The sequence below is a fragment of the Desmodus rotundus genome, chromosome 3, assembly GCF_022682495.2.
Source record: "Desmodus rotundus isolate HL8 chromosome 3, HLdesRot8A.1, whole genome shotgun sequence".
Classification (NCBI taxonomy): Eukaryota; Metazoa; Chordata; class Mammalia; order Chiroptera; family Phyllostomidae; genus Desmodus; species Desmodus rotundus.
This window is the reverse complement of record NC_071389.1, coordinates 116,892,437-116,918,450: the sequence shown is the minus strand read 5'-3', so window position 1 is coordinate 116,918,450 and position 26,014 is coordinate 116,892,437. Positions and strand designations below refer to the sequence as shown.

Genomic DNA, 26,014 nt, shown 5'->3' with positions numbered 1-26,014 from the left:
CAGTATCTCCGAGTTGTGACTATTCTCAGTAGCTTATTTTTAAGCAGAACAGAAAAAGTAAATTCAATTCCCAATGCCTGGCTAGAGTAGAATAACCATCACCACAACAGCTGTGAACATGGCTGTCGCTCATTTCTGTTAACTGCTTTACTCAAGTTCAAGGCCTGGCAAGGGAGAAATTCTGGCTGGCTTAGCAAGGAGGGAAATTTCAGAGGTAGCCACCACAGATGGTAGCAGATGTCACGGAGCAGAGCAGAAGCCACCAGGGACTTCACCATCTCAGAGCTAAGTGAAAAAGCTTATAAATACTCAGCCAAGCCAACTGCCAGTTATACCCCCCTGAAGCTCAGGAAGCCAGAGAGGGTGTAAAAGTTGCTTTAATTAACAGCTTTCCATTCTCTTCATCCACAAATCTGTCAGCCTATTCCCCTTCAAGATCTAGGATGTTGGCCTCAGGTAGCCATCCTTACCACAGTGCGCAGGGCGAAGGGGTGAGCGCACGATGTGCAGTGAACCGTACTGACTGCTCCAGTCCTAGGGCTGGAGTGACCCCTTGTAAGGCTCCAAGAGTCACCGACCTCGCAGGAGCTGAGAGCTACGGAGGGACGACAAGCCAATCGCTCAATATCCTTCCATGGTTCCCAGTGCGGGTTCCAGAGTCACACCAGCTTGAGGCTGAAGTAATAGCTCCGCGGATCCCTGCTGCATGACGCTGCGTTATTTAACCTCAGCTTTCCCACGTGTTAAGCAGGTACGACAGTGCCTGTCTTACTGAGTGTTGAAACAATTACATTGGACGTTGTATACAAAGCATTGGCACAGGGCATTACACAGTCAATGCTCAAAGCAAGTTGTTAGCTGTCATCCCACATCTATGAAAGGCCCGGAAGGTGCTGTTTGGTATCACCATGGTCCTTCTGTGTCCTATAAACTTCTCCATGTTAGTGGTCATACCTAGGAGAAAGTAACTCCCTCCCTGCTAGGGCTTGAGTAATGGGCTGCCTATCACACACCAACAACTTTTTATGAAATAGACTTGGAATTAGCTTGAAAATTGATTTTAAGGGGTGAGGGAAGGAGGGATAAGGAGGCAGAACACAGAGGATTTTTAGATGTGAAACTATTCCGGAAGATACTGTAATGGTGAATACTAAGTCGGAGAAGGTGCAAGAGTGAACCGTAATGTAAGCTACGGGCTTTGGGAGATAATGAAGTGTAAATGCAGGCTCATTACCTGTACCAAGTGTACCCTCTGGTGGGGGACACTGATAGCAGGGAGGCTATGCAGGTGTGGGGATGGGGTGTATGGGAAATCTCTGTACCTTCCAATCAAATTTGCTTGAAATAAAGTCTATTAAAAAAATCAATGATACACACACAAACAAGTCTGCTGTTGACATTGGCTCTGACAAATGGGAAAATTTAAGAAATCTAACTCTTTATTTAACATCAAAGCTAACATCAAGTGTTTATTTAAAAAAAATAATGGCACCTGCTTTGAATGGGGTGATCTGCAGAGAACTTACAATTTTAGACTGACATGAAACTATATAGTATCCCATAAAATGGAAATTATGAGATGGACCACGCAATAAACATTCCCAGTTTTTACTGTGAGAGTCACTACCTACTGCTTAAACAATAACACACAGCACGTTTTGTTGAAACATTTCTTATAGGACAAACACAGCGAGACATGCTTTAAATACATAAATTAAAATTGCCACACATAAATCATTCCTAAAACAATTCAGGTACATTACTTTCCAGCTTCTTAGAAACAGAGAAATTGTAGTGACTTTAGAAAATTATAGGTTAATTCTGCTTTATATCTTATGGGTTTCAAACACTTATTAACTATACCATTTTCTTAAACTTCGTAACTACTTCTGAGGTAAACAAGCCAATCTCGCTGTTTTCAGTGACTTATTTTTTTTTTTGATCAACTCTTTGCTTAGCACATATGCTAAATTTCTTGAAATACCTCTCTCCAGATAAAGCCCCGCATTTTAAATAATGCCACTTTGTCCTACCGCCGGTTCCTCAAAATTATCAAAATATGCAAAGTAGGTTTATTTAATCACTCACATTCACATTAATAAGTATAATTAAATGTTTTTCCAAACCGATACAACTATATTTGGTTTCAATACAAAAGAAATGTTCCCATTCAATGCAAAATAATTTGGTATTTAAAATCCAAACAAAAAGGACAAAAGTAATTAGTTGCCCGAGGGGAGCCGGTTCCTGGCACTATTATCGAACCCATAATGAACCTCGTATGCTAGAAGAATGGAAGGGTGATGAACATACACTGTGGGGCAATATTTCAGTGAAAACAAGAATCACAAAGCAGGAGAGGGCCTGAACTCACAGGGAGGCTGAGAGGCAGAGGGGGAGAACAGCACGTGGGCTGAAATGTGAAGAGGAGGGGCTTCAGATTTCAGTCTACCAGGAGACCACAGCGAGCGCGTACGTGAAAATGCCACGCGCTCGAAACTTTTACTGCCCCAAATCAGCAATACAGGACTTTTATTTACTGCCTCTTTATTGTGGCTTTACATTTATTTAATTATTTTGGGGGGATAGTGTTCTGCTCTGGCTTAATCATTCTCAAAATATAAGCTGGAATAGCCAACTCAATAGGGGAGTATTTTTAGGCTTTTGTTTTCTCCTCAGCAAACTATCATTATCCTGGCAATCATGAAAATAATGCCACCAAACATTCCAGTGTAGAAACCCATGTCCAGTATCTGAGGTGACCGAGTTCACTGGATGAGCAGGTGCCCGCCCATCCCACAACTGGCTTCCGTCTTCAGTAGGGATGCCCGAGGTATTACTACCGATGCAAGGTGGGGAAAAGGGATTAGTTGCCTTAAATGTAAATTAAATATCCAGTTCCAGGACATGTCATAGCTTGACCACTATTTTAACTGTATACTTAAATAACATTTTATTTAATTTCCTTATGTAGTACAGAAAACAGACAGTGGGAGGGGTTATTCCTCAAGAAGAGCATAATAAACTACAGAGAGTGAAAGCACCCTTGGGGTATACCATCTATTAGAAAGCTTCATGAACTTTCAACACAACTCTAAAATAAATATGCCGTGTAGGTGGAGCATATCCAAGTGAGAACAACCTTTTCTGATGTCTAATGAGAATCACCAAAAATAGGAACTCTGTAAAAAGAACTCATGGTGAGGTGCAATGGTTTAGGTGCTACGCTGTTTCAGACGGGCCAGTTCCTGCAGCTTGCCCCCTGCTCCAGACTGCAGGGGTTGGAGTGTGCTGCTCCCCACTTCCTTCACTTCTCTCACTGGGGAACACACTGACCTCAGGTCTGGGAAGTGTCGCAGCAAACATGCTGGGCTGAGCCACAGAGTGGCGTGTGGTGGCAGGAGGTGGCTAGTGTCTTCCTAGACCCCCCAGAGCCCTCAGCTCAGGGCTGGGGCTGTCACCCATTCTTGCTAAACTACCAGCAGCACCTACACCCACCCCAGGCCCTGGCATGTCCACAGTGCTGCAGAAGGGTTCACAGACATCAAGAGGGGCCCACCCTGGACCCAGCTTGATGTAAGTGTGTAAGTTACAGCCAGCCCTCAGCCCCCATGGAGGCTGATGCCCACAGGTAAGGGGGTGCTAGCCATTGAAATATAAACGCAGAAGGAAGTGCACTGTTCTCTCTCCCTCCATTCCCTGGATCTGGAACCTGTCTTTGTCCCCTGGATTTGATGGATCACAGTGTATTTGCAGCGAACTTGGCAGACCCAGGGAGAGCCTGCCAGTGACAGGAGACAGCCACGAGAGGCAGGTGGGACTAGTAACTCCCTCTTCCCTGAATCCAAAATACTTCACAGCTGATGATTTCATGAAATTGTGTTTATTGTCTTAAAAAGCTCGTGTCTGGAATTAGGTGATGGTGAGAGCTGTATAAGTTTGTGAACTGATTAAAACCAATGAATTGTAAACCTAAAAAAAAAAAAAAAAAGCTTGAGTTGTGAGACTCACACACCAGACTTGTACCAAATACCCGACTACTCCCTTCTCTCAAAGCATGGCGCAGTCACATTTTTTCAGGAAATTTCCCTAAAAGTAGCCGTTTGCAAAATATTGCACTTAATTCAAATCCAGGTAATTTGACGTTTTCTGGAAGAAAATGTACACCAACATGCATCGTTATGCCTCAGATAATGGAGTTGGGGGTTGAGGGCCTACAGAGCAGTTTCCTTTCACGTGGACAGAGGGACAGATTTAACTGACAGTGTCACACGTCCCCTAATAGGCCAAAGACGCTGCCCTGGTGGGAATGTGGAAATGTGGCCACTGCTACCCTAGGACTCATTTTCAGTGAGATCCTAGAACACAGATGGCAACTGGCTCAGACACGGCGTCTCATGTATCTTATTCTGGCTGGTCTCTCAGGGTCCTAAGCGGACCGTCTCAATCTTCATTCAGGTGAACTGCTTCCACCCATCTAGCTGCCATCCGGTTAGACACATGTAATATTTTCCTCCTGCTTCCAGTGTCCCTACCTTAGTGCGCTTCAGCTTTAGAAACTACGATCCGGTTTTCCTTCTTAACGAAAAACCCTGCCACACGAGCATCCTGTGTCTTCATTTACTGAGGGAGCTTCACAACCCCTCACAGACCTGCAGCTAAAGTGAATCACGCCCTCACAGGGGATTATCAAAATCAAGGTGTGTTGAATCACAAACCTCGGGAGTAGTGCTCACAGGACTCCCATGTTAAAGCTGCAGTCTGATGAGGGGTGTGGAAGCACTTCTCCGTGCTTTGGAGGCTGGGCATTCGGCAGCCGGCTAGGATGAAACCAGGTGTGTGGCTCCGAGGGCCTGAGAGGGCAGAGGCCTCATTTCCACACCCTCGGGTCTTACCATTTAAAGTGCAACAGAGCAACTAAGTTAGACTTCGGGTGAATACATGGTATAAAATAAGATTTCTGTGTCACAGAGAGTCACACATAAATGACCACTGTGGACACTGGGCACATATGGGACCTACTGTGGACCATTGGGATGGATCACATGGGATGTCCTGCACTTCCATCAGCTGTGAGTGTTCGACAGTGAGTGCTGGGGCTTTTTCCCTTCCCTGATTCCTGCCGCGTCCTTGCTGCTTAGAGGAACTTGGGGAAAACATGGCCACTAACAATGGTGAGCTCAATTTTGATAGAGACTTGAGAGAGAGGTTGAAATTCCCTTTTCCTCTGAGCCACTAATTCCGCCAAGTGCTCAACAACCAGAGGTCTACCACGCTGGGCGGGACAGGCGGGCAGGAAATCTGGTCCGATTAAGGCAGTGAGCAATGTGGGGAGGGCTTCTGAAACAGCATGTTAACCAGGCACAGGGACTGAAGACTGAGCTGGTGACTGCTACTGAGTTAAGAGAATTGTAGTTATTTACAACACACAGTCCCAGTCCTTCCAGTAATCTTCGGTTGGCACAACTGTTCATTTTAGAATTTGGTAGTATGCACAGAGTTCTCTTTAAAATAAAAACTTGAAGACACTTGAACATGGGAACCAGTGGCTTCATCTGGGTATTATTATCCTTTCTATGGCACACAGAATATGGTCCCAGTTTTTACAAAATATTGCAAGAAGAGTCACAGCAAAGAAGGTGCCAAGAATGTGGAAGCGGCTCTTCATCATGGGCGAGACAAACTTCGCGATGGTGGACACGCACACCAAGACGACAGTCATGAAGGCCAGGACCACGTTGATGCACTTCCCCAGGAGGACTTTGGCGTTCACCGTGTCTGTCTGCAGAGCTTGCTGCTCCTGCTGGTGCAGCTCCAGCTTAGAAATTCGAGTCTGGCAGGATTCCAAGGCTTCCTGTGGGCGAAAGCAAGAGAAAGGATTAAATGCTGTGAGGTCACGGGCAACATGTGAGCCCCTACCCGGAAGTGCACGCCAGCCCCCCAGGTGAGAACTCTTGGTGCTGAGGCAGCTTCATGTAACCCGGCTAACAAGGTGGCGATGACGACGACAGCAAAGGAATAAAACAAGAATCCCAAGGCTCATTTTATCCTGTTGTTTATGGGTAGAATGAGCATGTGTACACAACCATAAAAATCATAAATGAGAAGTTAAGTGTTCTGACTCCACCTACATATGAAATAAAGTGCCTAAAATATTGGCATCTATTGGTACCATGAGGGACAAGCCAGAGGAGAGGTGGGGTTGCATTTCGGGACAGTTGTCTACCTCCAGCCCTGGAGGAGGTGCTCTCTCCAAGTGCGCGTCCTTAATTCATTGCTCAGAGTCTGTGCGCCGTTACACCCTGGTGGGGACGGAAGGAGAAGGGCGGGGGAGGACTGACCCTGGGACAACTCTGCTTCCGCCTGCTCTTGGAATGCTGTGTTACTCCAGACACTATCTGAGACTATGCATTCTCGCTAGGTCTTGATCTTTCCAAGCCTTCAGTGATTAAGACACAGATGACTCCAAGTGTACTTCTAGCCCAGCTGTCTCTTCTAAGATCGACTCATGCATCTACAAGACTCCTTCACATTTTCATTTGAGCTTCTTAAAAGCACCTCAATGCAACATGTCCAAATCTGGATTCGTGTATTGCACCTTCTCCTGCACCTGACACCAACCCTGTTTCCCTTCCTGTGTTCTTTTCTCAAAAACCAGCCCCTGATCTGCCCAGTTCCTCATACCAGAAGCCTGAGAGCATTCATCAACAGCATCGCCCAGCCCCGCTGCTACAACCTCCAGTATCTCTCTCAGCTGGTCTTCTTCTCTCCCTCCCACAGTCACCACCCCAATCGAAGCCGCCAGGATCTCTTGCCTGAGAGCCACACAGATTCTTCCATATACCCTCTTGATTCTCAACCCTGAGAATCTACGTTCCACACAGTGGCCCACATGACCTTTAGAGAGGCATATATGTTGTCATTCGTTTTGTAAAACCTTAAAAATTTTTAACATGGCTCAGGCCCCACCACTCTCTCCTGCCTCACTTCATGCCCCGCCCCCTGCCCCTCCCAGTGTTCTGGCCATACTGGCTTTGTCAGGTTCTGACAAGGAGCATGCCTGGGGCCTGTGCACACGGTGCCCTGTGTCTGAAATCTCTGCCTCCCACTCCCTCCCCTCCTCTCCGGTGGCTCCCCTCTCCCATTTGTCTTTCAGGTCACCCTCCACCTGTCGTGTCCTGAGGGGCACCTTCCGGACCCATCAGACTACGTACGCCGAGCCTCCCTTTGGCCCCCTTCCCCAGCCAAGAGGCCACAGCTGCATGAGGCAGAGGACAGGAGGACAGGCCCACGGTGCCATGCGAGGAGGCAGTGAGGAGCAGGCAGCAGGTGCTGTGTACCAGCTGAACACTCAGGAGACGGGGTTATGGGATGTGAAGACTGAGAGAGAAAAAACCTGTAGTCTCTTGAGAGGAAGGGACCTGAGTTGAGGCGGTACAACGAGCCCCTTTCGGTTCACTAGCCTACTACCTAAGGCATTCACCAACATGTGTTTGCTCAATTGAAACAGCCATCTTTTTCCAGTTGAAACAGCAGAATGGCTCTAACATGATTTGCTTTTCTTCTGCTGAATATACTGTAGGGGCCAAAGAACTCTATACAGTAACTCTATATGTTACTATGTAACTTTCATTACGCAGGCTAACAGAAAGGGTAAAACTTCTTTAGATCTTCACATTCTGAAAAATGCTGGCTCTCCGAAACAACAGGCAAGTGCTCCGGAAATCAAGTATTTGTTTCAAACACCTGGGCTCAGGGTGTCCTTTATTTAGGACAAGGCATGGAAAAGGTGACAGAACAAGACAAAAGATCAACATTTTGGACAAATTCATTCATATTTGATTGGCTAGAAGAATTACATGTATGAATAGAATTGCCTTAGAACTGCTACTGAATTTTTGTTACCAGAAGAAAAATCCAAAAAAATTAAGCAATGTGTTGTAAGGAACTTTAGTCACAGCGCCCACTAGGAGACACTCAGCCCACAACCTTTAGTGCTTCCTTGGGTCCAGTATTTAACTTATTGGGGATAAAGACAAAGCACAGGATTACCTCTTACACTCTTTTAATTGGGAATTCAGGGTTTAAAAAAAACCCCACAAACCCAATACTCATTTTCTTAAAATAACCACAAACTCTTGCATCCCCACAGGCTGTAGGTGCCCCCACCTACACTAGCCCATCCCCTCGCATCACCCTGCCTCAAAGAACAAAAGAAACCAGAAAAAAGGACAAAGTTGAGCCAAAAGCCCTGGGACATATGTACTCATAACAAAAAGAACAGTCAGCATTTATTTCTTAACTGCTTATGTGTCAGGCAAAGATTTAAGTACTTTAAGTTATCATCCCATTTATCCTCTTGACAACCTCAGGCAATAGAGCTCATTAATATTTCCATTTTATAGATGAGGCAACTGAGGCACAGAGAGCTGACCTGTCCTGAGTCACACAGAGAGCAGCAGAGCCAGGATTCTATCGACCATAACAAGAAAGACCCTCCAGTGGCTCACAGAGATGTCCTTTTGCACTTAGGAACTAGAGGTGGAACCGAAACACTCTGAAATGACTTCCGAGCCCCTCCCTTGATCTTACCCATTCATCCCTAAAGTATGTTTCTTTAACAAAAGAACAGTATTAACCCAAACTATCCCCTAAATAAGAACAGTACTATCATATGGTCCGGCAGTCCCATTTTTAGGTGTACACCCAAAGGAAATAAAACCAGTATCTACGAGCGAGATCTACACCCCCATGGTCACTGCAGCATGATTTACAATAGCCAAGGCACGGAAACAGACCGAGTGCCTACTGGAGAATGAATAAAGAAAGAAAACGTGGTATTCTCTCTATAATGGAATACTACGCGGCCACGGGTAAGAAGGAAATGCTGTCATTGTTCCAGAGGGTATTATGCTGAGTAAACGGGGTCAGAGAAAGGTAAATACTGTATGATCTCACATGCTGAATCTGAAACAACTGAACTCACAGAAATGGGGGACAGACTGGTAGTTGCCAGAGGTGGGGGTGGGGCCAAATGGGTGAGGGCAGCCAAAAGACATAAACTTCCAATTATAAAAGCAAGATTTGTTTTATGTATTCAAATTTTAAAAAATTTGGTTGTGTGAAGAGAGTAGGGTATAGATGAGGAGCCTGGGGGTAGATAATAAATATTTGTTAAGTACTTTAGGCAGAAAGTAAACAGAATATTGCTTCGTTACTCAGTAATGTCTGTAGCATGAGCTAATGGAGTAAATAAGGTGAAGAAATGTTTGCTCCATGAGCCAGAAATCCTTTCGGGCTCAGGGGTAAGGCACTTAGTTTGCTAAATGAATTAGCGGCGGGGCAGTGCCTGCAGAGCGCCTACTGACGGAGGACAGGCACCTGGATGTCCCGCGAGCGCTCGTAGGCCTGGTAGGCCACCTTCTCCTCGATGCTGGCCAGCTCCTGCTTCAGGTCGGCCATCTCGTGCTGGTGCAGGTCCGTCAGGTCATGGAGCTGGTCTTCCAGTCGCTCGTACCTTTGTAAAGAGAGGAGCAATTCTGAGCACGACATTTCAAAGGTGTTCTAGCAGCACATTCTAGAATGATGTCCTTTATATCTCACTGCTGTCAGTGCCCCTTGGCTTGTTTTCATCTCCTGGTGACTGTGTTTCCAAAAGAAACATCTAGCTGTGGAAACACTGACTTCCAGCTCCAGAAAAGACCAGTCTCTGCAGTCTTGACTCCGTCCTCAGTGCTGAGGTTTCGTGCAAAGCAAATCTGGCTTTTCCACCCAGGTCAGACCAGCACCTCGGCCGGCAGCGATGACGCCAGCACTGACCTCAGCAATGACACATTCACCACGGCTGGTCAGGAAGCAGCACTGTGTGGGCTCCTGCTCAAAGCAAGGACGTGCTGGCATCTTGGTGCCCCTCCCTCCTCTGCCCCACGGTGCCCAGCGGTTCGCCAGCGCGGCTCTCAGGCACCAGAGTGCCTATAAGGAAAGAACCAATCACTACACTGGAGCCAATCCCACTATTTCCCAGTGCACACATTAATTCTGAATACATGTTTCAGCTCTTAGAACTTAAACTCATTATAAATTATAGATGGCTTATCAGGTGGCATTTCCAAATGTCCAAATCTAAGGTAACAGAGGCACAAAGGTTCCCATTCTGAGCCCTCATCCCCCTCAGAGAAGAGGGGTTTGTCTTATATTTACTTAAGCTTATAATCTTTATTTTGAAACAGAGAGCACTATTTAGGGAAGATGTGTTATCTTGAAATGACGTTGATCAATGCCAGTTTTAATATTCTTATATAGAACACCTGATAGAATCATTTTGTAAAAAATGAGACAAAAATTACATATTTAAGCTTATTCTCAGGTAGGACTTCATAGGAGCCCCATGTTGGCGTTATAAACAAGCCTTTTAAAGAACCCTTAAAGCAAGCAATATAGTCAGTGGCTAAATCATGGAGATCACAAATATAACTATACAAGCAAATGAGAACAAACACTTTCCTAAACTTTGTGACTTGGGATAAAATTTGGATCCAAAGAATGCTATATTCCAAACTATTCTGACAGAATTAAGGTCAATATTCTCTGGAAATCTGTGACTCAAAAATATTTCTGGTGTGACAAAGAAACCAAAGTCAAAGATTATAAGAAAGGTTTAAAAAACTGTTTCATAAAATCTGAGCTGAAATAAAGCCACATTCCTAAATTAATACATATATAAAATCATGTATCAGATTTAGAACATGTAAGCTAAACTTAAAATTGAAATCTTACAATATGTGATATATACATTCATTTTTTAATCTACATTTTTATAAGTTAATGTATTCATTTTGACCAAAAAATCTTTGGGGAATTTTTATTGGGAAAATGGTGGAAAATCACCTTGTATTTGGTTATACACAGCTTTTATTAACATATAAAAGCCAACCTACAAAACATCTGACTTTTAAAATTAGCCAATACAGGGTAAGGCAAAAGTAGGTTTATAGTTGGTTATATGGAAAATAATACAAAAATTAATAAATAATAATACGAGAATAAACTCTGCATTTCATGTACTCACAACTATAAATGTACTGTTTCCCCTACCATGTATAATCCACAGATTTGAAATTTATACTTTAATCTTAAAATTTCTTTTGAAAACTCTTCATTTAGGGGGAAAAGTTTAATGAGCAAGATATAGTATGTAAAAAAACAGCTAGATAAATACTTTAATATTGATGTACCAAATAAAATCTACCTTGTTGGACAATGAATTGGTTTTTCATTTGATAATTATTAGGATGAAAATCAAATACAGATCGATGAGCAAATGTAATAAAACTTCCCAAAAGAAGTCCCTGAATCAGGAGCTTAATATGCACATGAGTCGTAGACTAACATAGTTATATTTTTGCAGACCCACACATATAATGTCTTTCTCCAAACTGTCAAGTACGAACTATGGAAAAAACTACTGATCCCTAAATGCCTTTTGACCCATATTCTTCTTTATGAAAAACGCAACTATTAGCTTATCACTGTTAAGCAATCCCTCCGCAGTTTCCAAATAACTCATGCTTCCAAATGCATTCTAAAGGAACAGTCTGAAATACCTGTATCTCTCCTCCTGCAGGGTCTGAGAAATAAAACCATATTCTCTCTTGAACTGCACCTTCAGTGCCTCGATGTCCTCGGCCAGCTGTGCCTGGGTATCCTTGACCTCCCTCAATTCCTCCAGGATCACGGTGAGCTTCCCCTGGCTGTCCAGCGTGCCCGCTCCACCGGCCCCGAACGACTGGTTCCCGTTACTGTCCGCGGAGCCCGACGTGCCGCTCGAACACTCGTCATCGCTGCCATACTTGGGTTTGTCCACGATGGTCGCGCTGCCGCCGTAGCCCCTGGCGCTCGCCTCGGGCCTAAAATCCTCTAAGGAATTTTTTAAGTGAGCGATATTGTCTGCGCTGCCAAACTTATTCCGGATTAAGTTGGCAAACTCTCTAGACTTACTGAAGACAAACACAGGTGGAGTGAGGGAGACCCCTGGCATGCCCGATTTACTGCTCTCCATGCTGTGCGGGGCAGTCCGAGACTTGGCGTGGGCATCTTTCAGAGAATGCTGGATGTCCTTCAGGTTGTCCTTGGAAATGTCCTTCGAGCTTCTGGAGGCTCCGTTCTGTTCGATCTCCCTGAGCTTTCTGTGGTACTGTTCTAACTTCTTCTGCAGCTGGGCTATGGAGTGAGCTGATTTCTGATTCTTCTTCTCAAAGACCTGTTTGATCCGGCCAGCCTGCTGTTTGTCGGCGCTGCTGACTAGCTTCAGATACTCGGCAACGTTCCCGTCACGCGACGTCTGCTCGATTTTGATCTGCTCTGTTACCTTAAGGATTTTTTGTTTCAGGCTGTCCGCACTCAGTTTGACCTTGTGGAAGTCCAGGATGCCATCTGGTACGTCAAAGTTGAGGTTGGTGTCCGACCCCCCTCGGCGTATGTTCAGGGGCAGGCTTAGGGTAGTCATGTCATGTCGTTCTACCTGAAAAACACAGGGCAGAAGCAGCACTTGAAGGGTTGAAGTCTAAGAGACAGTCACTGCGATAAAATTTGTGCACATACAACAGACATACATTAAGTCCCACATTTAAAAAAAACTCTCTTCTATCCTCTCAGGGTGAACATAGGGCAGCCCAGCTCCTTCCCATGTCCACCCACTAACTGCGAGATTCCCATCCCCTGGGTATCCAGTTTTCTGTCCGATAAGACAGCAACTTCAGGTCGCCAGAGTAGAAATGCATAATGGAATGAGGTTACCAGTCAGTCCTGGTTTCCCAAAGTGCCCGGGTAACTGGGATGCCTACCGCACCCATTCACATTGAACTTCACCACTGTGGGAAGTGCATCCAATTCAGAACTCATTCATTTAACAGGAGAATGGGGGGGGGGAAAAAAAAAGGAAGAAAGAAAGATAAAAGAAAGTAAAGTTCCAGGAGATACATTCATCTATACAAGAAATCATTTTCTTAATGAAATCATTAAACAGATGTGATGAAATATATGGTACAAGATTAATTTTAATAATTGAGTAATACTACAATAGTATTTAGATGTGGAAACAACCACAAGCCCCAACCAAAGTGATTTCACTGGGCCTTAGTCCACAGCCAGGGTCACTCTGGCCATGCTTATGATGGCACCCCTCCGCACCCAAAGTGATTTCAAAAACAGTACTAATGCTTAGACCGTTGGTGCCAAGATCAATCGTTTCCTCATTCAAGGGCCACCTGGGGAAAAGAACTGCGAAGTTGAGCATCTTGGCAGGGGCAGGTGGGGTGCAGACAGGGGTGCTGGTCATGCTCCAGAAGGGAAGGCAAATGCAGCCTGTGTGCCAGGCACTGCGGATGTTCATAGGGTTGTCGTGTTTGATGCTCACGACCAAGCCCGGCGGAGAATGTGTCAGCGCTGTATCGGGAGAAGAGCCTGAGACTTACAGGAGTCAGATTTGGATCAAATCACCCTAACTCAGGTCCTCTTTCCAGTCAGCACACACCATGACCCAGGCCCCCAGAGGACTAAAAACAGGTCTTTGCCGTATGTGAATACATTCTCTAAACAAAGATTCATAAGATCTACACTGAAGCATCTTATTTGTCAAGTTAACAACACTGTGATTAGAATAATGCCTTGACGTAGAGTCTCACGTGGGAGATAAGACAATAGGCAGCCCAAGTTACCTTTTTTAAGATAGGATGCTGACATAGTAAAACATTTGTAAGATAGTAACTCAAAAAACCTCACACTGCCTAAGTGGCCGAGATTCGGGTGTGGACTGTTGCCAACAACAAACATGAACAGCTGCCCCGTGAAAAATCCTACCCGGTGCTGCTTGCCAGAGAAGGGCGCCCAGCGGCACAGTGGGACAGCAACCCAGGCTGGGGGTCGGGCCTCCGTCATGACTCAGAGAAGCTCAACAATGTTGCTCGGCCCCCCCCCCCACAACCCTGCCATGCATCAGCGACACTGGGGGTTTTATCCGGCACAGGAGCATCAGGCTGGACGGCACGAAATGCCAAGTCACTATGGACTGGAAAAGAGGATGTGTGAAAAAAGGATAAAGGAACTGTGACTTCACCCGGCCAAGACGGAGGGATGGGTGTAGGGACTGAAGAAGATACATAATCATCATCAAGTCCTAGAGAGATGAGTACAGGAAAGCCAAGGAAGGCATGCATCTATGGTTCACCAGTAGACCCAAAAAGGAAGAGGCTCAAATTACAGTAACAAAGAATGCCCTAAACCTAGCAAATGTTTACTTTGGGCAGATCGGCTACTGGTACAATCACAAGGCTGGGACATGGATCTCATTGAAGATGTCTAATCTAATCATACTTCTTCACTTTTCAGAAACTTTGGCTCCCTGATGCCTCTCAAATAATACAACATGGCCACTGTAAGGCCACAGCTTACCTTTTACGCTTCACCTTGTACCTGATGGACGCTGGTCATCTTGAGGGAACTATGCGACCCCAAGTTCCCAGAATACAGATATGAATTTCCTATGGCCTTCCTTCTGTGTCTAATACTGACAATGCCTACCAGCCATCCACCTCTGCTGATCAAAATCCTACATATGCTGTAAGATTCATTCAAATGCCACTTCTATGAAGATTTTCCCAGTCCCACTGGAAAGCTGCCTTTCCTTTCTGTGGTCCTCCATGGTGCTTTTGAGGCACCACTCTACTCCTCCTTTATCACCCATGCATGGGCTTGAACCCCCACAGGGTGCCGGCTCCTCGGGGAAGAGATGGGCCACGCCTGTATCCAGCCTGCACTAATGCTGACCCTTATTCATAGGAGGCTGTCAATAAAATGTCTGCTGAACTAAAATGACATCATTCTCCATCGTTCAGGAGTCTACCCTGAAGTCATTTAAGATACATTTTAATAGAATCAAAAAGTGATTTCAGAAGTTCTGCCTATACAGACCTTCTCACTCCAGGTAAAAGTGTTTCTGAATATCTAGGTGATAAATTCTCTATCACTTCACACTGATTCAAGTAAACCAAGATCAATGTGCGACAACACAAACAAACACAAATAAGGACTTTTAAGTGTAACTTATACGCAGAAAAGAGAACATTTAGTATGTATCAAACTATGAATTTCTGCAAACCGAACACAATACGTAACTAGGACCCAGTTAAAAAAGAAAAAGAGAACAGAAACTTCCTCATGCCCCCTCTGGTCACACAACTACGTCACCCCCACCGCCAGGGTAACCCGAACCGACTTCGGCATTCTTTCTTTTTTTCACTCTACATTGTTTGTGAGATTCATAAGAACTTGCTCTTGCGCCCTCCTTGTACTCACTAGAATAGATTAAGCTATTAAAAAAAAAAAAAACCCAACCAACCTGCTTGGCGTTCTCAACTAAGTCCACCACCACACTTGGGAAGATACAGGGGGAGTTCTACCTTACCGACGGCAGGAGTAGATCGTCACCTGTTCCTCCTCCTTTCTCAATCACACCACGCTGGCCACCCCACCACTCTGGCACCTCGACACAGCGGCCTCCTTCTCTTACGTACTGCCGGGCCAGGGCAGCCTTGTACAGACAGGGATGTTTATGCACACAGGGCTGGCTGACTTTTGGCTCACTTATAGTTGTAACAATGCTTGGCATGTCCTCAAGAATCCAGGTTGAGGGAAGCTAAGGCATTTAAAGCTCAAATCAATCACTCTTACTGCTCGTCAGCAAATCTGTTAGAAATGTTTGATAAGGGTGAAAAGCTGGCTTTACTGCCTACTGCTGGGCTACTCCTTGCAGCCTTTCAAAGCCCCACCTCTGTGGGGTAATTAAGAGTCAGCAAACACTAGCTGCCCATACACTCCCTGAACACAAACTGCAATTTCACGTACGTGCTGGGAAGAAAGCCATGTGAGTCCTGCGTCCTACCTTTCATCTGGACTCGGCACTGAGAGCGACAGTGAGCTGTCTCAGGGCTGCAGCGTAGGGGGAGGACAAAGGTTCACACATCCCTGGAGCCAGCGTGCATGTGGACTGTGGGTCAGGAGACGTGTTCCAGTTTTAACACTGACATTTACCAGCTACGCTGTTCCAGGTAAATCGAATCACATCAGTGGTTTCAGATCCCCATCTACAGACTTAAGGAGATAGAGCCAGACTACTCGGAGCTGATGTTGCAAAGTTCCATGGAAAGTAATCCCATTCCATGAAACGTGCCTTTACTGTGAGACAGGATCCAGGGTAGTCGAGGCCCAGGGCTCTGGAGGCAGACTTGCCCTCTTTGCTTTCCATCCTGGCACCACTCTTAGGAGCTGTGTGCCCTTGGAGAAATGACTTAGCCTCTCTGTGCCTCGGCTTCCTCTTTCTGTAAAATGGAGATGAGTCTTCAAAGGGTTGTTGTGAGGAAAAATAAGATAATGCACATGACATGCTTAAAGACTTCCTGGCACAGAGAATGGTTTCAATAATATTTGCTACCGTTATCATTCCGATTTCATTTAAAAATGTACTTACAGGTAAAAACCAAAAGGAACAATGGTTATTTTTGTACCACGGGGTTATGAAGAGTCATTCTTTTTATTATGCTTTCATATGTTCTAATTTAAAAAAAATAATAAACATGAATTACTGTTCTGGCAGGAAAGATGCTATTTTCTCAAATGACTGCTAGCCCCTTTCAGCTCTCAGAATTACTTGGCTGTTATTACCCTACATGAAAGGCGGAACACCAGCAGCCCAGGGTAAGCCATTTCTAATAATGTTTTCTTTCAGGAAGCAGAAACATTTTCACTGTCACCTCAGTGTTCTGGAACAAAGGCTAAGGAAAAGCCAAAGCCCTGGACGGACGTCAAAAACTGACAGTGAGTCACCTCTGCAACAATGCAAGCCTGCAGCACAACGGCAAGTGAGCGCCACTCACTCAACTCCACCATCACCAGGGCTGCTCGAGCACAGTGTTCAGGTGCCCGAAGAGAGCTGCCCCCTGGGGCACTTCATATTTACCCCCTAGAGCTCCAGAGGGGCAGGGACACAGAGGGAAGGGGAGCATATGCAGAGGCACATCACCCAAGCTGGCGGGGGGGGAGGGGCTCTGGCGGACTGCTGGACGGCGTGGACTGAGGCAGGAGTCTCCTGAGGCTCTGGGAGTCACTGAGAGTGAGAATGTACAGGGCCATAGAGAGAGAACAGAATGAGGGAACAGATGACAACTGCCTGCGTAGTCCCCAGGCCAGGCACAATGAGCCTTTGCTGAAAGAAAAGCCGCTTGAGCTCAGTCATGCGAGGAAAGGGTCTGGTGTTTCAACATGAGGCGACTGACTATTTCACAGCACACCGAGGGTGGTGGCACAGACAGGCCCGCACGGAGGCAGCGTTCGGAATGGAGCAGGTCTTTGTGGCCCAGGCGTCTGAGTCCACGCAGCTGGCATGCTGCGCTCACTGCAGCTGAAATCCAACTTCACGTCCAGAGCGAAGGCTGCTTACGTGGTGTGCCAGGCAGAGCGTGCTAGGCTTTGCTGTGGTTACAAAAAATGCCAAAATATCGATCGCTTAAAAAAAAAAAGTTTATTTCTTATTCAGGCTAACAAATCTGCTGGGTCAGCTGAGATACCCAGGCTGTGATGGAGCCTCTGCCATGGAGAACGTTGCCGGTGGTCATGGCAGAGCAGGGAACCCGGTGAATCATCCACTGGCTCCTAGAAGCTTCTGCCAGAAGAGACGCCCGTGACTTCTCCCCTCAATACACTGGCCCCACCTGGCTTCACGGGAAGCACAGGACAGGACAGTATAACCCTACCACATACCCGGGGGGAAAATTTCGTGTTAGTGGTGTTTGTGGCATCTTATTTAATTGTTAAAAACTCAGACAGGTTTTACTATTAGTACTATTTTACAAATAAGAAAACTAGCCCCAGAGTTCAGTATTCAGTAAACTGTCTCAGGCACACAGCTTGTAAATGGCAGAGCTGGGACTGAAATCCGCTCACACTGTCTCCAGAGCCTGCCTCCCTAACTTGAATGACTGAGTACTTTTACTGTGAGTCAGACATTGCGCTAAAGATTTTTTTTATACATTCATATATTCTTTACACCAACCCTATCTTATTAAAAAAACAAGGCTTATACAGAACATACATGTTTCTTGAGGTCCCTGGGTAATAAATAGCTTAGATGGGGCCCAACTCAGGTATATGAAACATACAAGACTTTGAAAGATCTGTACAGCTCAGCACCGATCATGCGGGAGTCCATTCTGCAGTGACCCCGACATGGCTATCCAGACCTGTGTGGGAGCGTTGGGCTTGGTTTAGACTGCTCTGTCAGAAAATTCTCCCCGAGGCTGAACTTGAAATCATCATCCACATAACTTCCTACCCATGGCCCTGGTGTTGGTGCCTGGAGCCACACATGCTCAGGTTTGATACCCATATAAAATCAACATTTCTTCATCCATGCTCCAAAATGTAAGCAGTGACTTAGGCAAAATAATTTTATGAGGATAAAAATAGCTCATTGCTTTTATCAAAACCATGGCCAGGCATTTACAATCACTAAGAGAAGAAAGAGAAACAGGAGGTAAGAATCAGAAATATGAGGTCAGGGGCCTATGGAGAAGAAGCAGAGGTCTAACAGGTGAGGGGTGGTGTCTGGACTCTGGGAAAAGGCACACAGCAGATAAGCCACGGGCTTGCCTGCGGAGAAGGGAAGATACTCTTTCCTATGCTAGATGACACGTGGAGAGAAGAGACAGGGCCCTGAAGGGCCACTTTGTATCTCCTTCCTGAAGGACTTGAGCTCGATCACTTCCTACTTTTAACGTATCTGTTGCCACTGAGCCCTCTTCCCTCGTGCTTGCTGAGCTCACTTGACGCGCTGGTAAGAAACATCTCACTGGTCGGCGAGCTTGGAGCCCAGGGACGCTAACCAGTCGTGGGTCCTAGCATCAAACACTGGGTTTTCTTGCTAAGTGAGCTAATCTGTACTGGAAAAATCACTCCGAAGGCTTGATAAGCATCCTTACCATGACATAATTAACACATTCACATGGATACCCTCACAGAATATTCAATACCTGTATTTTAGAAGAAAGCCACTTGCCCCACTATATGCTAGAAGTAAAAAATTTGTAATAATCTTCTCCGAGTATCCAAAAGGGTATTAGTAAAGCGTCCTAGTGACATGTTTGTTCTAATTTGTTTACACAAAGAACATTTCCTCTTGTAGTTCAAGTCTGACAATAGTACACTCTGGACCCAAAATAAGTTCACAGTGTACAGAACAGCAATTGAGTCACTAGTTCTACCATGAAGGTTTTACTTTCCCACTCCTTCCTCTCCTGACATCACCGACAAAAAGAATCCGTAGTGGGCAAAGTTCTATTTCTTGACTGCAGGTGAAGTAAAATCTCTTCACTCTGGAATGAAGGAACATTGGGAAGGGAGGCTGGAAGACAGTACCTTTGAGAGCTGACCCTTTACCTACTGACACTGCTAATTAACAGCATAAAGTGTTCAAGGCTCTCAAAAAACAAATTCTTCAAACATCTTCAAGCACTGACAAACACCTGATACTATAATTAAAATTAATTACCTTCTCATTAAGCCTCTATCAGGCAACAGTCGTAACCTACTTTGAGTTACATGCACTAGAAAATTCGTATTTCTTCAATATAATTTATAACTCACACTTTCCATTAATACAAACTAATCCCTCACAAAATTAAGTCTGACCTGGTAAAGATTTACTGTACACTGTATAATTTACATACAAGTTAAATTAAAGGAGGGAGGGGGAAAGGCCAGATTTTAAAAGACCGTGCCTTGAAGGGTGGGAGAGAAAGGCCACAGAAGTGAAAATCAAGTAACTTACAATGAGTAGCAATGGCGGGTGAGGACCAGCCAAGGGTCCCCTGGGGGGGAGGGAACTGCAGAGGGGTTCAAGGCAACACCCAAACAGGGTTACTTCTTTCTTCCTGTTTCAATCCTCACCAAGGATATGTTTATTGTTTGTTTATTTTATAGAGAGAGCGGAAGGGAGGGAGGGGTGGAGGAAGAAGATACAAAGAGAGAGAGAAAAGATGACACTGGATGCCTCCCATACTCACCTGACCAGGATAAAATCTGCTACCTTTCGGGGTACGGGCAATGCTCCAACTAACCGAGTCACCCAGCCAGAGCACCAAGGAGGGCTATTTCTAAGAAGAGGAAGGAGTCTCTGGGCCCCTACATACCTTGAGAATAGGCAAGTTTGGGAAAGGGAAGCGCCTATCACCTGACCCTCACTAAGAACTCAGTCTTCTGGAAGGAAGCCCTCTGGAGGGAAGGAAACCCTCCCACAAGGGTTTCTTCTTGTGGGGGAGATGGGGAGCTCTCACAAAGGAGAAGCAGGAAGCCCCAATTTTAGGACAAACATAAAATAAATGTCATTGAGGCTTTTAGTTCCCACATTCAGAAGAAGCGAGGCAAGGAGTAAGTGGGAATCCCTGGGGCACTGAACTAATTTCTGAGAGGTGCTGGACTCTTTCCTACACATGCTTATTATTCCCCCACTGGTTCCTGTCAGTGTCTGTCAGCAACACCTTCCTGGGAAGAGGACCTGAGCACTGGTCTGGAAGGCTAAGAGGTGGGCATACCACATCCGCTCCAAGAAAACCGCCCCCAGGAACTGAGGGCTCAGCGGCAGCTATAAAGAAGGGAGAAAAATGACTCTCCAAGGCCCTAAGCCAGTGAGCACAGAATGTGAGTCCAGACTGCCCGGGCCAGGGAAGCAGCCTGGGGGTGGAACTCAGGACTGGGAGCCCAGGTTTTCTCAAGTGAATTTATTCACTGCCTCCCTTACCCCCAAAACACAGATGGTGAGCATTCTTGGGAGGGACATGTGCTTAACTAGGTTTCTGAATGACAGCTACAAGTCCAACACTGACCAACCCAGTCCCTCAGTGCTTCCCATCTGAAGGCCTTTGAGATGTTATGAGGGCCCTCTTAGGCACACACAACGACCAACTTCAGATGAGGAACAGAAGTCGGACGTTCAGAGCTGGAAGAATCCTTAGAGGTCTCACCTGGCTTCCTGCCTATTTTTAGAAGCAGCTTGAATAGGAACCCAAGTAACTTTTTACTTTGATTCATGCCCTGCACATAATAGATGCCCTGCAGGAAAGGGAAAGTAATTTTTCTACTAAAGTACAGTTTCTTGGATAAATATATAAAGTGAATACAGTAGTGAATATGGTAGGTGTGTCTACCAGATAACAATTACCTTTCCCTCTTTGCCCTGGATACTAGGAAGTTCAGAACCAAACTTAGAGTAACTTAGACCTGGTGATTAGCCCTTTTGCTTTCTACTCCTTCTTCCTCTTTTTTGCTTTCTGGAAACTATTGCTATTTTATTTTCCATGTGCCTTATCATAACCAGACTCTCAGTGGAAAGAGGTGGGTGAACTTTATAGGTGCTAAGCATGTTCTGCTGCCTGGAGATGAACACGAGTCACTCCCAGAAGTAACGGGGGCAATGTGGCCAACCATGCCCAACTCATGAAACGGCACAACTCCTTCTACCCCCGCTCCCAGCCACCCAAAGAAAGCCGCACGAAGGGCTTGTGTTCTTCGAGAAGTGGCTATGGAAGACTGCGCCAGGAAGTAGCACTTGGTACTTGAGGCCCAAAGCACATTCCCAGGGCAAACCCAAGTCTCTAAATAAAGTTACTACTCTCTGCAGGTAAGGGTTTAGTTTGTTTCCGGTGCCATAACAAATGCTGGGGTCGGGGCGGGAGAAACACCTGTGCCAGGGGATGTGTAGTCTAGAATTCCGTTGTAAGTGTATCAGAATACTAGTAGTCACCAGACAGGGCTTAGAAAAATCACAGTTTTGAGAGAGTGGAAGGAAAACTATATCACTTTCTTTTCATTTTACAATAATGAAGTCATTTGCTTTTAGCAGTTCTATTTTTTTCTAATATAAGCCAGCAGTATTATCACTAAATAGCAATTAGAAATAAAAAGCTGGTTTTAGTCCTACCAAAATAAACATAGCTTTACATTGAAAGAAAAAAAATGTTAATGTCCATGAAAGTGCATTCAATCAACACCTTAGTAGTTATTTCTAGTAAAGAAAAACAACCTTACTTTGAAATTGTGTTAGACCTTCAAATGAGGACAATCAATATAAAAAACCTCTGTGGGCCAAATAAAATGATCTTTTTAAAAGATAAATCAGATCATGTCCTATTCCTTCTGAAAAATCTTTAAAGTTCCCTAGAATAAAGTGTGAAGTCCTTAGCAAAGAATTTTAAACTCTTGATCAGGGTCCTCCCTCAGCTATATTCCAACAGATCTATCCATCGTGATATTTTGGGCACATCGATGCACAAGGCCCTGGGGTCAGGTAGGAGCTTTACATACACTCTCATTTAACCCCACAGCCTCACGAAGCAGGTGTCACAAGCTGTGCTCTATAGACTTGAAAGTGGGGAGACATCAAACAAGTTTTGGTTATAGCTAATGGGACACAGAACCAGGATTTGCTGCAAGTTCTAAGCTTTCAACCCACATCTTACTCCAACCGCCCAATCAGCGAGCTGCTCCTGAAGGCTTCATGTGCTTTTCCATTTCAGTGTGTTAAATGCCTGCTAGCTCCTCACCCTAGTGCGGCCTCCATGCCAATTTACCTTTCAACTACTGATTCAAACACTGTCTCTTCCTCAAAGTCCCCAAGCCCCTCAAGTCAGCTGGAACTGATGGCTTCCTTTGTGCTTGCCCCCAAACCCACCTTTACCCCTTCTACAGTGCGTATCCTCCTAGCTATAGTAAATGTTTGTGTGACATCTGCCCCCCTACTATCTTGAAGCCTCAAGTGGTGGGAATGTCTAATAAATGACCCGTGTCCTGCCCCACATCCCTTCCTCAATGGGGCCTCAGATTCTGGTGCGTGATAAGAATGATTGACAGAGAGCAAACTGGGACAGCCAGCTGGCCCTCCTGTTTACATTCTCTCAGCTGCTCCCACGGACAAAGAACCTGCAACTGATGTTGTGCCGGACGGGTGGCGGTCCAGACAGGTTTGGCCTTGGATTGTTGTTGGCTGTTGAAATCACACCAGGTCAAACATTCAGGAAACTGGTGTGTCCAGGGCTCCAAGCAGGACATAGGTGACCGATTACCACGTGGTAAGTGTTAAGGTCCACACGTACAAATAGGCAGGTGTACTCCCTTCCTCCCTAGGCGACATTTGCCCTGAGCTTACCATTGTAACTACTGCAGGGAACCCAGGAGACTGCTCCTTCTAACACACCTATGTTTTAATTCAAGCCATTATTTGTGATGTCAAGAAAGCAGTCTTATATTGCATTAAATAAAAAACATAAAAAAATAATTTACCTAATGCACCAGCAAGATTATAAAGTGTAGTTCCTTGTCCCTCAGGAAAATAACAATTCAACAGAATGTGAACACAGAACAAAGGCATCTTTTTATCCTCTACAGTCTAAAAAGTCAATGCCTTGTTTAAAGAAGAAAAGCAGGCTGGGCCTCAGAGAGAATGGTCTGATAGAGAACAAGATCCTGACAAAATATTTAAAATTTATTTTAAAAAGAGAAGCTACCAGTCACTAAGGACTTCCTAGGCATCATGTAATTTGCCAAATGCTTCATATATTTATTTTTGCTTTCAACGATCTAAGATTAGAATAATGACTCTGATCTTATAGATGGAAAAAGCATTTGTGTGAAGTCATAAGGAAAGCAAGTGGCAGAGCTATGGTCCCAGCCGGCGTCAGGGTCTGGGTGCTAATACCACCCCCACCTTTTACCGAGAGCCCGCTGCACACACCAGACCCTTCTCTAGACGTGAACGCGCTTCCTGTAACCCCTGCTATGTGGTTTACTCAAATCATTATGTTAACGGTAAACATTATGAAGTGATATTTAGAACAGCAAATACAAAACAGATGTGGACAGTTCTTGGTGCCAAAAGGCAATTACTGGAGATGTTCCCCATTTGATATTAATAAGAGAAGAGAATAGCTTAAATCCCAAGATATCTTACATAATAAAAAATGTACGTTGTTTTGTTTTAGCCGCAGTTAATGATTCTAGCTTCCGCTGAAATATGCCAGCTTGTACATAAACTCCCTCTCGTAGCTAAAGCTCTAGTAATACTACAATCATGATTCTCTGCAAAGCGGAAGTGAGTAAGAGGTTTCCTGTCTTCCTTCTCCCACAGCCACAGCAGGTTGAAAGCACCAAAGATTTGTATTTCGAACAGAGAAGAGTCCTCTAGGAACATATTGTTTTGTAATCTGGGAGAAAGGAGACTACAAAGAAATAAGCTGAATGTGGGTTGTAATTTTTAAGATAAACAGTACACCACGACCCTTCTTAGAAACCAAGTCTATATTTGGGTTGACTATGTTTTCCCTCTGTTAGAAAATACAGTCAGGACTCATTCACCATGTCTGCAGCGACCAGCCAGCTCAGGTTCATGAGGAAGCCCTGATTCCTAGGCCACGTGTCACAAAGCAGAGGCTACACACATCGGAAGCATAAGTTTGTGGCTAAAAGCAGTGATTCCGAGCCAGACTGTGTAGGTTCAAACCTCAGCTCCGCCACATTAATTTTAACACCTTGGGTAAAGTTACTCTGTCTACACTTGGTGTCCTCAGGTAAAATGACAGCAGTATCTACTTTACAGGATAATTGTGAGGATTAAATGAATTAATGATTGTGAAATGCCTGGACAGCACTTCTCACAGAGTAAGTGCTTAAGAGTAGGCTATCATTCATTAAACCCAACATACCCCAATAGGTGGGAACTTCAGAAATTCCAGAGCCAAGCACAATGATGCTGTTGGCGCCCTGATGAAGCACTTTTGGTAGAAGCTGGTAACGCCCCAGCCCCACTCAGGGAAACTGCTTGGGTGCGCAGATGCATCTTGCAGCAGAGGAAGGAGAAAAGACAAGCAGGGTCTCAAATGCTTGATACCACGGAGTCCCTTAAGGATCAAGTTTCAATGCACTGCACAGTAAAGGCACAAAAGGAGACGATCTAGCATCTGAGTGATTCAACCTTTTAGAAAGGTATAGGACCTCAAATGACTAAAGTTTAAAATCTTTTAGTAAGTGTCACTAGCCTTCTCTCTTGCTATTTTCAGTAAAACCAGGACTCTAAGACCCTAAAGACAAACATGTAACATTGCCCATCTTCAAGTCTTTAAGCCAAACAAGGGCAAATTGCATTAGAGTAAGTTGTCTAATGATTTTACTTTGCTATGTCCTCTAAAAAGCCCCTTAAACTAATTCTTGAGTCGCATGTCATGGTAGGTGGATTTTCTCAGTAATGTACGGGGTCACTGTGGACAGGGCCACAGTAATTCCATGACCTTACCTATCAATGGTAGAGCACTCTCTAATTCTTACCCAGGTTCTCGCTCCTTCATCCTTATTCACACTGTCACCAAATTTTGTTATTTCTCGGTTCAGTAATTTCTCTCTACATCACCCTTTCCTTGCCACCCCGAGGCACATCTGCCCGAATCCACACCCTCCCGTCCCATCTCATTGGTATGAAGGGTGACAGTTTAATCAGATTTTCAGCGCTTTCAAGGTTTCGCCGCTTCCATCCAGCCACGGGGAGTCCCTACACTCGTCTGCTAGACGTCCGCCACGTGAAGACGCTGCTCAGGATGGACAAAGGTGATTCCTTTAATAAAGGAACTGGGTTCCTCCTCCTGCTGGGACTTAAGCCCTGAGTCATTCTTCCCACTCCCAGTATCCAATGTCTTCGTCCTTCCGCCACCCACCACACAGACCTCGGCACTGGAGTCCACTCAACACACTTCTGTACTTTTTGTCACCTCGACACTTATGTCACGCTCTTCTGCACACAGCATTGCCAAGGCCTCTGTCTTACCCAACCCCCCACCCATCAGGGTCTCTTCCATGAGGCCTTTCCGTAGGACTCCTGCCCGTGCTCCTTCCTCTCCCTCCTGACCCGTTTTGGTTCTTATTTATA

General features: G+C 45.2%; 1 protein-coding gene across 8 annotated transcripts in view; it reads right to left on the bottom strand.

Moving 5' to 3' along the window:
• Positions 1–1,949: 1,949 nt before the first annotated feature.
• Positions 1,950–26,014, bottom strand: part of TMCC3 (transmembrane and coiled-coil domain family 3) — a 261,408-nt gene continuing 237,343 nt past the window's right edge. For 6 of the 8 annotated variants that reach the window (XM_053920941.2, XM_053920943.2, XM_053920942.2 and 3 more), the window contains 3 exons: positions 11,604–12,520; positions 9,382–9,517; positions 1,950–5,854 (listed from right to left, as the gene is read on the bottom strand). In XM_053920941.2, the coding sequence (XP_053776916.1) occupies positions 5,552–5,854; positions 9,382–9,517; positions 11,604–12,520 (1,356 nt within the window). In that variant the 3' untranslated portion in view covers positions 1,950–5,551. Of the gene's footprint in view, positions 5,855–9,381; positions 9,518–11,603; positions 12,521–15,394; positions 15,711–26,014 lie in introns of those variants that run through there. The other 2 variants (XM_045201477.3, XM_045201653.3) reach the window with 2 other exon arrangements.